We start from the raw sequence: 14,952 nt of genomic DNA, 5'->3' as shown, positions 1-14,952 counted from the left end.
GGCAGCTCTGAGAGACGACATCGGAGCAGGAAGGGCCACTGGACCGTGCTAGCCTAGATCCTTGCAGAGGTGTTTGCAGGTGAAGCGAACCCCAGGGGACCGTGCATGGCGTCTGAGGCCCCATCCCTGGCTGTGCTTCCGCACATTCGGGCGAGGCCCAGGAGCTCCGTCCCCTCCTCCCAGAGAGAGCAGCCTCGGGGGAGATCAGAGAGGACCGTGTCCTCTGCCTGACTGGGTGAGCTGGCTGCGCGTGGGCTAGGACTTGGGTGCGTGGAAAACGCTTTGAACCCAGCAGAGTCTCAGCTTTCCCTTTCTCCCCTGAGATGCTCCCAAACCTGTAAGTGCCTCAGTCCGACGGGAAACAACGGGGCTTTCCCTCAAGGGCTCTGATTCTCTTTACCTTCCTGTTGTGTTCTCTAGAACTTTCAGGCCCAGCTGAGAAGGGGGATCCTGCGTTTTGCTCTGGGCTCCCAGCTTCTCAACATTGAAATCCTTTCCCCATGGTCAGGAAAAGTCTCTCTGGTTCCCTCTGCCCTGACTGTAACCCACCTATTTGATTCCTTCACCCAACCCTGTCCACACTTACAGGCCCATTGTGTGTGTGGGGGATTGTGTTTTTAGGGGGGAAGAGCGGCGTATGGGGGGGGTCATGGCTGGGAGGCCTGTGATTTCTCTCCATGAATGGAGGGGAAGGAGTGGGTGTGGGTGAAGGCTGAGCAGACAGTGGAAAGATGGAGAAAGGAGGAAGGGGAGGGGTCTCTGGGCACAGGCGTCGCCTGGGGATCTGGAAGTCTGGGTCCTCCCAAGGACCCGAGAGTCCTCCCTTCACGGAAGCTTTGGGCCTGTCACCTAAGGAGGGCGGATCACCCAGCTGAACTGATATTTGCTGATTCTCCCAAGTCTGAGTTTGGGATCCACTGCCACTGACTATCCTCTGTTGTTCCAGAAGAGGAGGCTTGTTTTTGACAGCGATGGCCCATGTTACAGATATGGATGTGGAGCCTCAGCATGGCCTTGGGCGGTGTCAGGGCCAGGTGGGATTCCTGGGTAACTGTCCTTTTTCCAAAAATGCTCAGACTTGCGCAGAGCCCTACCCTCTGCCCCCCAGCTCTGCAGCTGCGACCGGGAAAGTTGACCTGCCAAGTGGTTTGTCCTAAAGTTGATGTGTTGTAAAGTACTTGAGGTGGGGATCCGAATCCTGTTCACCTTTATATCCGTCGTAGCTTCTAACACAGAGTCTTGCACTTGGCTTTGCCAACTGTTGGTTGAATAAGAGCAACTAGGAGTCGGTCCTTTTGTAACGAGGCCCACCAGACCTGGTGACGGATGCCTTTATTAGGGTTGTGCTCGGTCAGAAACCTCCCAGCACTGCTCCCTGCAGAACTTTGGTGGCAGCTGGCACCCCATCCACATGTCTCAGGATCTCCGGTGGGTGTAACATAAGCCCTGGCCCAGGCCTCCCTGGCCAGCTGGCAAGGGCCGTCCTTCCTCAGCGCCTGAAAACTGAGGGTTGGGGGTGACCTTGCGTTCCTTCGTGGTCTACACACGTATCCCGAGTTTTCAAAGAGACATTTACCAAGCCCCTTCTTGTCCCTTTGTCATTAACCTTGTGCCCTGCACCGAAGGGACGAGGCCAGATGAGGAGTGCAGTTGTTGGCCAGCAGCCCCCTGTGCGGCACCAGTTAGAAGACCACAGCCTGCTCTGAGCAGCCCCTGCCCGCGGCTCTGTCCCGCCTCTGTGTGGGCAGTCTTCTGCTCGAGAGGACTGTCCCCGAGGGTTCTCCCTCATGTCCCCATCTTTCTCCCCTTCTGATCCAGGCGATGCTCCCGGGAGCCCACAGCTGGGTCTCGGGGAGGAATTTCTGCCAAGAGTATCTTGTTTGGTCTGTGTGGCCGTCACTCTGTGGGACCAGCACCTTTCCCCACTTGTGCGTGTGTGGACCACGTTGTTAGCAGCCCTGCCGGATCCAGCCCGATGTGGCACAGCCAGTGTAGGCTGATGAGGGGAGGAGGCTCTTTGGTGTCCCTCCTCCGGGGAGGGGGTGGAGACTGTTGTATCTGAAGGAATTGGATGCAGTAGCCAAACTCCAGGCATAATTATACCACTTGGTGAAGGATGAATTCCCTGAGGAAAGGGCATCATCTGTTGAGGAGAATTCCCACCAGGAAATCCGGGGCAGTGTTCCAGAGAAACTCGATAAAGACATGCCTTCTGGGGCCGAGGCCGAGGGCAGAGTTCGTGGGAAACGGGAAGAGTCTGATGAGGAAAGGCCTTAGAAGCAGGGGAGCTGTTGGCACCGGCTGCCTCGCCCTCTTTGCCAGCCATTGGCCGCTTGAGTCCACACCTGAGGGGCCTGTAGTCCAGTGCTGGGAAGCTGCTCCAGGACCTGCTCTCCAGGACGGCAGGCCTCGGCGCTGTGGCCCTTGGGCTCCAGTTGACCTGCAGGGGGGCAGTGCCCCGCCGAGGCCCGTGGCCCAAGCCTCGCTGTCCCCAGACGGCCTTCTGCACCCTGGAGCTGCTCCACATCCATCTGTAGGTCTTCCAGGCCATCTCCCAGAAGTAGAATAGTCACTCTTTCCTTGGCAGGCCTGGAATGTTCCCCCTTTGTCCTGGCTTTTGTTAGGGGAGTGGGTGGCAAAATGTTTCCCCGGGGTGCTGGGACCTGGCAGGAGCTGAGGCCGGGTCCCCGGGTCCCCAGGGGCCGGGGTGCCGGGAGCACCTCCAAGCAGCAGGTGGGGCACAGGAGATTCATTCTCTCCCGGACAGTTGAGGGCTTCGCCTAAGCAGTAGGTAAGCGCTCTAGCCAGGCGCCCTTCCTGGAGAGAGAGCGAACTGGCGGCTGCAGTCCTCTGGGTGTCATGCCGGAGCAGGAGTCCAGGTGGAGTAAGGGTGGGGGGGGGGGGCAGAACCTTGCAGGCGGCACTGGCTTAGTTGTGCTAATAAATTATCATGACTTGACAAGTCAAAGCAGTTGGCCGGGGCGCTGTGTCTTGCTCGCCTGCAGTTCGAGTAGCTTGAATGTCTTACTGAATCTGTGCTTTCTTCTCTAAGGTAGTGGCCCCGAAGCTGTGTCGGTCCCCGTCCTTCTGCGAGGGTGCGTTCCTCTCCTCGGTGCACTGGCATATGCTGTCGTTGGCACCTCAGGGCTGGGGGGTGTCCAGGCTGAGTTGGCACCCGCCCCTGGGGCATAGATGCTGCCCGGGCAGAGCTTTGGGCACGACCTGCCAGTGCCAGGGATCATCCAGTGCCGCTTCAGAACCTTCCTGTTTACTTTGGCCTCTGGAACGTTATTTTGGCCCTTCATTTTCCTCCTCTCCGATGCAACTGTGGTCTTCCATTCTTTCACAATAGCTGCCCTGCCTCTTGTGTGCCCTGGGTGGGAGCCCCAGCTAATCCGAAATGCTGAGAAGGCAGCCGACGTGGGAGCAGCTGGGTTGGCGGATGGCGGAATCTGAGGCGACGTCCTCTTGCGTGGGAGTTAATCTGAAGAACCAAAAGCCAACGTTGTTTGCCAGTGTATTGTTAAGATGGTATATATTCAGTTCACCTGTAACCCCCCAACCCTCCCTGCGGTCCAGGGAGTGTCTCCAATTTCTCAGTGTGAAGACACCCGGGCGAGGGACAGAGTTCTGTCATGCGTGTGAGGGCGTCTGGGGATTCAGCCCATTCGGGGGCACGGAAACACTGGGTTCGTTGAACGTGGGCCGTGGGCAGCGCTCTGCAGAGGGTTGCTTGTTTATCCAGATGTTTAGTCCCTCGCGTCAGGGCAATCCCCTGTCGCCCCCCCCCCCCCCCCCCCCCCCCCCCCCCCACCTGCCACTGTGTGGCAGCATCCCGGTACCCTGGGTCTCAGGGTTGAGCTTCCTTGTGCCTCCTCCATCCACTCTTTTTTTTTTTCTTCTTAAGTTTGTTAATTTGAGTAATCTCTACACCCAGTGTGGGGCTTGAACTCGTGACTCTGAGATCAAGAGTTGCGCGCTCTTCTGGCGTGCTCGGGTGGCTCACCTCTTGGTTTTGACTCGGGTCGTGATCTCACGGTTGGTGATACTGAGCCCTGTGTCTGGCTCCGCACTGACACCTGGAGCCTGCTTGAGATTCTCTCTCTCCCTCTCTCTGCCCTTCCCCCATGCACACGCATGCGCGCTCTCAAAATAAATAAATATGAAGAAAATTAAAAAAAACCTGAGGCAGCCAGGTGTCCCTCTGTCCAGTCTTAAGTCCTACTGAGTCTCCCTTTTCAGACTCAACTGAATTTCCTTTTCCGGCCACTCCCTCTGGTTGCTTCCTAGCAGGCTTGTTGTCTGTCTGTCTGTCCTTCTCTGCCGTCAGCCCAGACCATACACAATTGCCAGGGAACTTTGACTCAGATACTGTTTCCTTGCATCCATCATCTGCGTGCAGTTGGCTGCCATTCCTACTGTGTGGAATCTAGGTGCTCCATCCTGTCCCCCACTTTTCCCGGCGTGGCCCTGGACCCAGCAAGTGCCTGCTCTTTTTTTCCCTGTGGAGCCCCACAGTGACTGGCATCCTGTGCAGGGGGCACCCCTGCTCTGTGGTTGACAGCTAGCTCCCTAAGCGCCTGGAGCCTCCCATCGGCACCTCCATGCACTGGGACCACCCTGTCCTTATCCGTGTCCTTACTGGCCCTTCCCCTTTGGAGAACAGCACTTAGAATTTGCTCATCTCGGAAGGCTCTCCAGTGTTTAAATTCTCTGGTGTCATTGATGCCTCGTGTACAGTGGTCCTGAGAGAGAGGTGAAAGGACAGGCTAGATGGAGTCTCCGAGGAGGCAGGGATGGGGTGAAGCAGGCGCGGTGGAGTTGGCTGTGCACAGACTGCCCAGGTGCCTCCGAGACACGGCACCAGCTCAGGGAGGGCTCGTGTGTGCATGCGCACGACCTCAGCACATAAAACCTACATGCAGATGGCAACACGGATTCCGACTTCAAGAAGCTAAACGTGGGGGGGGCACCCAGGGGCTCAGCCGGTTGAGTGTCTGACTTCAGCTCAGGTCATAATCTCGTGGTTTGTGGGTTTGAGCCCTGCGTCGGGCTCACTGCTGTCAGTGCAGAGCCCGCTTCCGATCCTCTGTCCCGCTCTCTCCGCTGCTCTCTCCCAAATAAGTAATAGTTTTTAAAAAGCTTAAAAAGGGGGGAATAATGGGCATCTTGGACCCGAGGGCACACAACAGTGGGAGACGGGAGGTGTGCTGAGGCCTCTGGACCTGATTCGAGGGAGTGGTGAGCCGTTGAGAGCTGACCGGGCAAAGCGATAGTTTGTGTCTGTCCTGCTTTCCTGGCAGCAACAGAGAGGGCGCAGAGGGAGGGGCCACTGGCTGCGGGGTCTGCTGGACGGAGGGCTCACAGAGAAGAGGCAGGAGGTCACGTGAGGTCAGCGGGGGAGGAGGGTCCCAGGAGAGGGGGCACGGGGGCGGGTGGAAGTGGCCCGGCTGCACGCCACCAGACGGCGTGCGCCAGGCTGTCCTCGGCGCGTAGGAGCAAGTGTCCACTTGGCCTCTGTCTTCTTTGTAACGTTCTTGCGTCTGATACCAGGTGGCAGGCTGTGTCTCCCAGAGGGCTGGGTGGATCTTCCAGACCAGAGTGCGTGTTTACAGCGCGTTCCCCATTAGTGGCTTTGACCCGTGACGGTGTGAGTGCCTCAAAAGTTTTGTGGCTTTGTGTTCAGCAGAGAGGAACCAGCACGGGCCGCCTCACGTTTCAGGCACAGTGCGTCACACACGCAGGATGCAGGGAGCCTGAGTGCCCTGGTCCCTGGGGCCCCGAGGGACTCCGTCCTGGCCCCTCCATTCCAACCGCGAGCCACCGTTCTCCTTGGAACACTGAAAGCCAGTGTCTTTGTGGACTCAGATGACCCCGAGGGTCTTTGTTCCCCAGAGGCATTTTGTGGGGAGAGGAGAGTGAAGAGGCTGTGATTAGGGAGCCTGGGTGACTTAGCCAGGGAGGCGAGACAGCGAGGGGCTCAGGGAGCAGGCCCTCGGGGGCGCACCGCCTCGGGCCAGGCCCTGCTCCCTCGCTTTCCTCACGAGGCACTTGCACTCCGGGGCACACTGGGGCTTGTGTTCAGGGAGCTCTTGGTGAGGACCTCAGCTCTGGACGAGGGGCCAGCCCCAAGTCAGCAGGTGATAGAGCAGAGCCAGCAGCCCGTTAGCAAGATGAGCTCCAGTAGTGACAGGTGCTGAGAATGTGCAATGTGACACAGGGTGACGGGGATGGTGGTGGGCGCTTTCAGACTGGGGGCCGGGGGCGGGTGTCTTCCCAGAGGCAGTGACATTCAAGCTGAGACCTCAGTGACAGGGAGAAGCCACCCATGACCTAGATAGAGAAAGAGCACCCCAGGCAGATGGAATCACAGGTGCCAGGGCCCTGAGACAGGAATGAGCAAGCTTGTTGGAGGAACAGGGGAGAGGGTGTCCTGCTGGGGTGGAGGGTGGGGGCTGGGTGGGAGGGAGAGCAGGGCCTCCAGGGGGCGGGCTGGGAAAGAGGGCCCACAGGGCAGCTCGCACGGTGCCTGCTTCACCAGAAGCGCTTTGCGCTCTCGTGGCGAGTTGGGAAGACTGTGACAGTGCCCAGGAGTCCTTTCATCTGCCATGGCCAGTGCTGGCCACGCTCTGTAGGCGCCGGGGTGGGAATCTTGGCGTCCCCTGTCCCGGGCTCATCACTGACCTGTGCCCGCCTCTTTCTCCCTCCAGTGCACTGTCCAGGTCAAGTTAGAGCTGGGACACCGTGCCCAATTGCGCAAGAAGCCCACCACGGAGGGGTTCACCCACGACTGGATGGTGTTTGTCCGTGGCCCTGAGCAATGTGAAATCCAGCACTTCGTGGAGAAAGTGGTCTTCCGGCTGCACGACAGCTTCCCCAAGCCCAAGCGCGGTGAGTGCTGTGCCCTGGCCCCCTGTCCTCGCTCCCTGGGGGTCTGTCTCCACCCTTTCCCCCGGGGGCAACAGGGCCCACACTCTGGGCGCTTCCAGCTTGCTCCCCTCGCCGGGCTGGAGACAAGGTGCCCAGCCAGGATGCAGCCATTCTGTGATCTTGAAACAGGTCCTCCTGCCTCCTTCCTGCTTCTCCTTCAGCTCATGAGTTCATTGTAGGGAAAACCCAGAGGAGGTCGTGACTGTGTCTTGTGTCATTATTTAGACTCAGGCTCTCAGAAGCATCCAGAGAACCTAGCCAGTGGCCAGCGGGTGGGAAGGGTGACTTACACCCACCTGGTGAGTAATCAGGAAGTCGCTTGTTGAGCCCACATTTGATGAGAGATGCCATTGTACGGATTTCATGATATTTGGGGCAAAAATCTCATTTTATTGCCGTCTTGTTTTATGTGCCTTCTTTCTCTGCTTCGCCCCTCAGACTGCTGTCTTGGGCAGAAGTAAGTGCTTCGTTGATGTATTCCGCACAGATCTTGGTCACCGGTGGCCCTGTAGTCTGCCGAGGCCCAGAGATGGGCACTCGTGCAGTTTATGGGGCTCAGAGAGCACTCCGGGGCCGTTGGGAGTGGAGTGGGTGGCTGTCTTGTTAGCTCTGTGGGGCCGGGCTGCTCTCACCACGGAGTCCCCTGGGTGAAGTGGGGGCATCACAAGGGTCCATTGCATGGTTTCTTGAATAGATGTGTTGCTAGAGGACAGAAGGACTTCTTGCTGGAAGAATAGGCCAGGATGGGGAGAGCCACCCCCTCAAAAGTGCCAGGGACCACGGGGCCAACCCGTGAGCAGGTGTGGAAGGCCTCAGGCTGAAGCAGGAGCTCCTCGTGGGATCTCCTGGGGACCTGGACCTGTGCCAGCAAGTGGCTTATAGTCTCTTGGGGAAGTGACATATATTACACGTGTAGAAAGTTCAGGTTCACAAGGGAAGGCAGCTGGATATTCCTAGCAGTGTGGCAGCCATTTTTCTTCTTCTGGTTTCTTCTGTTGGCTCTCAGCTATTTCCCTTCCCTCATTTCATTTTTTTTTTAATGTTGATTTTTGAGAGAGAGAGAGAGACAGAGTGTGAGTAGGGGAGGGGCAGAGAGAGAGGGAGACACAGAATTCAAAGCAGAGCTGTCAAATCTGAGCTGTCAAAACAGAACCCGACACGGGGCTTGAACCCATGAACCGTGAGATCATGACGTGAGCCGAAGTTGGACACTTAACCGCCCTGTCCCTTTGCTCATTTCTGCTTCCCTGGGTCTTCACCTTGTCTCCTTTTCCTTCCTCCTTCCTGAGCATCCTGGCGGGGAGCCGATCTGGTTACTACAGCAGCATCTGTCCGTACAGCCCCTTCGGTGGTGGTAAATCCTGGCACTTCCTGGGCACTTGCTGCTGAGCTCTTTTCCGGTGCAGGGTCTCTGTTCAGTCTCCCCACAACCCCCTTACAGATGGGGGGCAGGCTCAAGAGGGCCGGCTACGCAGCCTGGGCTTTAACGCAGGGTCTGCACACCGACCCAGGGGCTGGGTCAGCGCCGCTGCCGGTTGCCTGCAGCCAGCTCGGCTGTTTGCGCAGGTGCGCCTGTGCTGGCAGCGGAGTGCAGCGTGTGGCCACTGCCCTCCCTCTGCGCTTCCTCGGGCTGCACTCTCTCCAGTTCCCCTTCACCGGCGCCCTCCCCTGCCTTCTCCCCTTCTCTCTGGGGTGGCCCAGGGTGCCGTTTCCATCCACCTGTAAGCTGCTTGTTCATCTTCATCCCCACATCCCCACTGGGCCAGTAAGCAAGCAGCCATCAGGAGCAATGTTAATGGCGGTCTGTGTGTGTCATGCGCTTGCTCCGTGCCCTGGGCTGTGCCAGCCCGGCGACGTGGGGCCCCCAGAATCCCTGTGGGCGGCGTGTCCACTGCGGTTCAGAGAGGCCAGTAGCCTGCTGTGGTCCCGTGGAAGCACGTGGCCTCTGAGCTCCAGGAGCCTGGGAAATGCGGTGACAGTGGGCTGCGCTCTCCGAGCGCGTCAGTTGGGGGCAGAGGTGTAATCAGCAGCTGGTTGGGAAGTGTGCCTGTGAGTGGACGGACGGACGGACGCCCATACGCACAGCTGTGTCGGACGTATCAGGTGGTAATCACCCAGTTCCCTGTTTGTTACGGCGACAGGACTCCTCTTGCCAGCTGTCGGCGAAACATGGACCAGGTCAAAGAGAACTTGGGGCGGGGCTCTCTGAAATGACCCTGATGGACTTTACGAGTAGTTTTTAAGTTAAATACATACTCGTAACAAACCCAACAGAGGCGTGCAGGGCGCGAAGCTCCCCTTCCTGTCCCGCACGTGTCACCCCTCCCAGGGTGACAGAGTGCCACAGTGCCCTTCCTGGGTTTGTCCTTCCCTCGCATCTTAGAGGAGTAGCATCGATTTTGCTGCTTACTTCTTGACCTCAGCAGCTCTATCCCAAACTCCCGCCCTTCCGCCCGCGTCTCCGGTGCCGTGCAGCTAAGCGTTGTCTCTGTGACTCTTCGTGACACCGGGCGAGGAGGCCCGCGTGCTGCCCGCTGGCATCCTCCACAGAGGCCCCCTCGCCCTTTCGGAAGAGCTCTGGCTGCAGGGCCGAGCTCACGGTTTCCCCGCTCAACCACCCACACGGCCACACTCTTCTTAGCCTTTTTCTGTGTTTTCCCCTCTTCAGCCTCATCCTAACATAACGTACACATCACGTGTCTTTTCCATCTTCCCTCCTCCCCCGAGACAGAGGTTTGTGTTTTGCTTTAGTTGCTGTCATGATCCTGGGGCTGAAAAGGTACCGTAGGCGCTTGCTGACTTTCGTGGGTGAGCACATGGGTGCAGCCCCGTCACCTTCAATGCGTCCAGGAAGAGAAGGACACGAGCACCCCTGTCTTTCCTTGAACCTTATACCCCTCCTTTTAGGGAGCTACACTTGACCTTGGTAAGATTGTTGAACTGAAACGTGCACTCCTCCCAGATCACGGGTTAATTCTAGAAGCTGGAAACCACACACTGTCATGACTTTATCGAGTCTGTTCACTGCTGGGCTGGTCAGGTTGCCAGGGTTGCGTTCACCCTCTGAGCCTTGGGCCACTCCAAGGATACCACTCAAGGTCATGTCAAGGTCAGATGAGGTCTTTTTATCATTAGCCCTGTTTACTTTGCCTCACATTTGGGCCATAACTTTGTGAAAAATTTGCTTCTCCCTTTTTCCCCCTTACGTTGTGTCCTCATCAAAAGAGCCGCACTTTTTTCATATCGTGTCCATCGCTTCTGTTATCTGGTGGCGTTTCTTCTCCCTCCTGGATAGTCCAATCTGCTTCTCTTTGTCTTCCCTCTTTAATGAGGACTGGCAGCTCTCAAGGCCACCTCTGTGGCCATTACCCCAGGAATTTACTGTTCTCCTCAGGGGGTTTATTTATTACCTGGTGTTTTGCCTTGTTTTACTGGAGTAGTTTCTAATGAGTAGTGTCCCAAGAGACCAATTACTGAAACAGTTTCTGAAGAAAGGGGTGTGGGAAATAAGCTCCAATTCCCAGGATATTCGAGAGTGCCATTTATTCTGGTCTCACACTTGGCTGGTAGTTTGGTTGGGTATAATACTTTAGTTTGAGAGCTACTGTCATTTAGAGGCTTGAGAGTGCTGCTCTTCATCCTCCGCGGGGTGTGCTCCGCCGGGCGCTCGTGCTGTGGCAGAGGACCCCTTTTGTTTGCTTTTCTCTAGAAGCAGTTAGGAGATTGTTTATAGCGTTGTTTCTAGGCTCTTTTTGTTCTTAGTGTTAGATGTTTGGTGTCCTTCAATTTTAGCTCTGAGAACTTTTCTCCTACTTCTTTGACCAATGTCTTTCTATTCTTTCTTTCTTCTTCCTGGGATGCTTCTTACTTAACTTCTGTATGCCCAGATCTTTTTCTGTGTGAAACAGAAGTAATTGTATTTGTCTCACAAGGTTGTCTTAAGGATTAAATGAGCTAATATGTATAAGGTACTAAACATAGTGCCTGACACAGAATAGGGGCTTTATAAATAGTTACTATCAGTGTTAGTTTAATCTGAATTGTTTTCTTACATCTCACCCTTTAAAAAGGTGTCTTTTTGCTCTACATTCTCAACTCTACTTTGTCTTTCCGCTGAATTATAAAATTGTAAGTGGTATATTTGTGACATCTCAGAGCCCTTTCCTACTCTCTAATTGTCCCTTTTTGAATGTCTTGTTTTTATTTGTTGGGCATATCTGGGATTTAAGGACATTGGCTCTAGTTTGTTGGTTTAACATTTTTCAAACTTTTTCCCAAGTTCTCCTGTGGTCTCCAAATTATCCCTGTTTCTCCAGGCTCTCTCATGCAGTGGGAACTCTTACTGGCAGCTCTTTGTAAGGTAGGATCTGGTTAGGGAGTGGCCCCCCCAATTTCAAAATGAGGGCATTAGAAGCAAGTGATCCATGATGTGAGCCAGTCCCTGCGTCGGGATCTCAGCACCTGAGGCCAGGCTGGCGAGAGGTGAGGCTGGAGGTGACGAAGCATCTTGGAGCTACCTTGAGGGACTTGCGGTTGGTCCTGAAGGCAGTGAGGGGCCATCAGGGGACGCGGTCCGGTTCACGCTTCAGAATGATCGTTACTGCTGCCTGTGCAGAAGATCCCAGGAGTGAGCCTGAGGCAGAGTGTCTGGTGAGGTGCTGGCGGTGACCCACACGAGAGGCAGGGGGCCTGGGCTGGAGCAGAGGCACAGGGCGCTGGGGCAGTGGGGTGCATTCTAGAATATTTTGGAGGTAGACATGATAGCATTTGGGTGACCATGGGAGAGGGAGGAGTCGGGGTGACCCTGGGGCCTTGGGTGAGTGGTGGGCAACTTGGCGTTTGGTGGCAGTGGCGATTCAGGTGTAGACCCTGATGTCAGGTGACAGTGTTCAGGGTGCCGGGTTCAGAGGCAGCCAGGGCTACTGCTGGCCTCCAGGAGGCTGTGCTGTGCGCTGTGGCCTCTCCCGGGACTGCTTAGGGAGCCCCCTCCCCTGACACCAGTGGGGAGGTCGGTGCAGTTGAGTAAGCCTCACTTAACCGGCCGTGCGCTTTTCCTGCGGCGGGCGTGGGGACTGGCACCCAGGGTGCCAAGTGAGCACACCGCTGGGGAGACGGTAGCCGGCCTCGTAGGGAGGGGAGGGCGGGGTGGAGGGAGCCAGGGCCGGCTCGCACCCCTCAGCTGCCCCTGTAGCCCCAGACAGTCTGAGCCGCGAGCCCCTCCCCTGCTCCCCGGTGGTTTGCAGCCTGGGGTCCCTTGCAAGGTTGTCCTGCCTCTAGTGGCCCCTGCCCATGCCAGATCTACCGCGTTGGCTGGTTTTTTGGGGGAGAGATGAGAGTCATGAGACATTTGAGATCTGATATTTGATCAGACATTTGAGAGCTGAAGATTCTTTTAAAAGAAAAATCTTAACAATGTTTTCATTTTAAAAAGCCCTCTTTCATTTTTTTCCACGCGCTGCTTTTCCAGCAATTTCTGGCCCACTTAAGAATACCTGACCGGTGCAGAGGTGTGCGTAATGGTTCCTCAGGTTTCGAGGGACGTTTTCCTGCCTCCCGGGGGTGATGGCCTTTGGAGAAGGAGGGGTGCAGGGCCGGGAGGGTTGGCCTGAGCTCTGCTGGGTTCTCTGCAAAGCGGGCACACGGTGTTTTCATGACGGCATGCGTGTCAAAGACTGAGGTTCTTTCTGGAGGGGAAGATTGCTGGAGGTCATTTTACTTGTACTTGGCTGTTCTTTTTAGTTTCAGCTTTTTTTCTTTTCAATCTCTGAGGTTAAGGAATCTCTGTTCAGTCCCTTGGGAATGCCTTTGTTCAGCGCTAAAACGGAACCCAGGAGAGTCCCAGCGCACACCCATCGTGGCTGGCTCCCATCTCCCCCTACCTGTGCACCGGCGCCCAGCTGGGCCTCGGCTCACGGTTTTGAGGCAGCAGCGGAAGGCGTGGACACGGCCCTGCCTGGGGTGCTGGGGCCCCACGGGGGCTGGCACCTCACCCAAGTTAGACTCAGTGCCCTGATTGGGTCAGACCTGAGCGGGCTGTGGCTGGCAGTGGGTCTGTCTTAGCTAATCTCACGCCCCTTCCTGTGCCCCTCTGCTGCTCTCCTTCCCCGACGGGGTCACCTTTCTCCTGCTCTGCTCCTTCTGTGATGCTTTGAATTCCATGGGATTCGACACTCCCCAGGGGAGCTGGCCTCCCAGAAAGCCGCAGTCCCGTGGGGCCAGCTGAGCCCCGGAGACGAGGCGCAGAGGGGATGCGTGCTTACTGCTGTCCAAGGCCGGCTGTCGGACGCACAGGACGCTGACGATGCATTTTCCCTTTCTTTTTAGTGTGCAAGGAGCCCCCTTACAAGGTGGAGGAGTCGGGGTACGCTGGCTTCATCATGCCCATAGAGGTGTACTTCAAGAACAAGGTAGGCTCCCGGGGCAGCGGCGGGAAGGAACGCCCGCCCTTCACCAAACAGGAGGTGGAGCCGGTGAAGCTTGCGCCTCAGGGCGTTGGGAGCATCGGGAGCGACCCCCGAGTCGGAGCGCGGGCGCGTCCACCTTGTGTGGGAGGCGGGGGCTGGGACGCCCGTGCACGTGGCCTTCTCGGGGGGCAGCTGGGCCCCGTTCCGCTGCCCTGAAGGTGCACGTGGTCCCCGAGTCGGCGATGACGGTCCTCCACCGGGCTAGAGTCCGCGGAGGGGCTTAGAGGATCAGTCACCCGGCCGGGAGCTGGGGGGCCAACGTCACCTGACTGTCCGACGGCAGGCGGCTGGGCGGACGGGCTCAAGGTGCATCTTAGCCGGGTCTTCGCGGGCCTGCTGGGCCGAGGAAGGTGTGGGATGTTGTTGGGCGAAAACCGCTGGTTTATGTGTAGTGTTTCTAGAAAAAGGAATTAAGCTTATCGGAAGTGTTGACAGGGTGATCGCGGTGGCAGATCGTGAGGGGCCCTTGTTTTCTTTTCCTCCGTGTGTGTTTTCTAGACGCAGTGGATGTATGTATTTTTATAGTTTTATTCCATTTGGGCTGCTGATTCCAGACTGGGCGGCTTATAAGCAACAGAAATTTATTGCTTACAGTTGTGGAGGCTGGAAGTCGGTCAGGGAGGACCCTCCCCTGGGTCCCAGACTTCTCGCTGTGTCCTCCCGTGGATGGCAGGAGGGTCCGTGGGGTCTCATCCCATTCCTGAGGGTGGGTCGCACCTCCTCAGTCTATCACCTTTGGAGGTTAGGAATTTTGGGGAGACACATTCAGATCATAGTTTTTGTTCTGGTTTTAAAGCCCCATAATTAAAATAAAGGGGGAGCCCCCCTCTGCCCCTCCCAGGCGCCACCAAGAGGCCACGGCGAGCTCTAGCCGGTGGCTGCTGGCAGCTCCGCCTTCTTTCCGGAGGAGATCTCCCTGTTGTTTAAGGAGTCCCTTGTCTGTACCTGGCTGGTCTGTGAACCGCCCGCGTCCGGGCCTCTGGGAACGGTGCTCGGGCGTGCTGTCCCGCGGGGAGCCGGGTGCCCTTTCGGGGGGTGTGACTCGGTGGGATTGTGCCGCGGGCCCTCTTGGGCCCCGCTCACAGGAGCCGGGTTGTCCCGAGGTTTCAGGGAATCAAGACCCGAGAGGCCCGGTGACCGGCCGCTCTTGAGAGAAGAGGCCAGCCTGTCTGCGCGGGCAAAGGCTCCGTGCTGGTTCAGAGGGGCTGCGGAGGAGATGGGGGGCGACGCTGCCGTGTCGCGTGTAGGGGGCTCTCGCTGCTCCGGGAGCGTGGAGAAGGGGTGGGGACTGGTGCCGGGTGAGTCTCTGGGCAGGCCTCGCTGCCTCCCCACTCCCTGGGGGAAGCCGGTGTGCAGGGGCGACGAGGGCCGCCCGCTGACTGGCTGGGGAGACTGAGTCCATCCGCAGGGCCCTCTGGGCCTTCGCGTGCTCCGGTTGTTCTGCGGGGGGGGGGGGGGGGGGGGGGGGGGGGGGGGGGGGGGGGGGGGGGGGGGGGGGGGGGGCGCGCAGGGGCCCCTGGCCAGTTAAGGCTCATCTCCGCGCTGCCTGGACTAATTT

General features: G+C 57.5%; 1 protein-coding gene across 1 annotated transcript in view; it reads left to right on the top strand.

Moving 5' to 3' along the window:
• Positions 1–6,230: 6,230 nt before the first annotated feature.
• MLLT1 (MLLT1 super elongation complex subunit) overlaps positions 6,231–14,952 on the top strand; it is a 55,813-nt gene continuing 47,091 nt past the window's right edge. The window contains exons 1-3 of the mRNA XM_029916470.1: positions 6,231–6,236; positions 6,711–6,891; positions 13,255–13,337. Of these exons, the coding sequence (XP_029772330.1) occupies positions 6,231–6,236; positions 6,711–6,891; positions 13,255–13,337 (270 nt within the window). The remainder of the gene's footprint in view (positions 6,237–6,710; positions 6,892–13,254; positions 13,338–14,952) is intronic.

The sequence above is a fragment of the Suricata suricatta genome, chromosome 12 (genome assembly GCF_006229205.1).
Source record: "Suricata suricatta isolate VVHF042 chromosome 12, meerkat_22Aug2017_6uvM2_HiC, whole genome shotgun sequence".
In the NCBI taxonomy this organism is placed as follows: Eukaryota; Metazoa; Chordata; class Mammalia; order Carnivora; family Herpestidae; genus Suricata; species Suricata suricatta.
The sequence above is the reverse complement of the archived record's forward strand: the minus strand, read 5'-3'. Positions and strand labels throughout refer to the sequence as shown.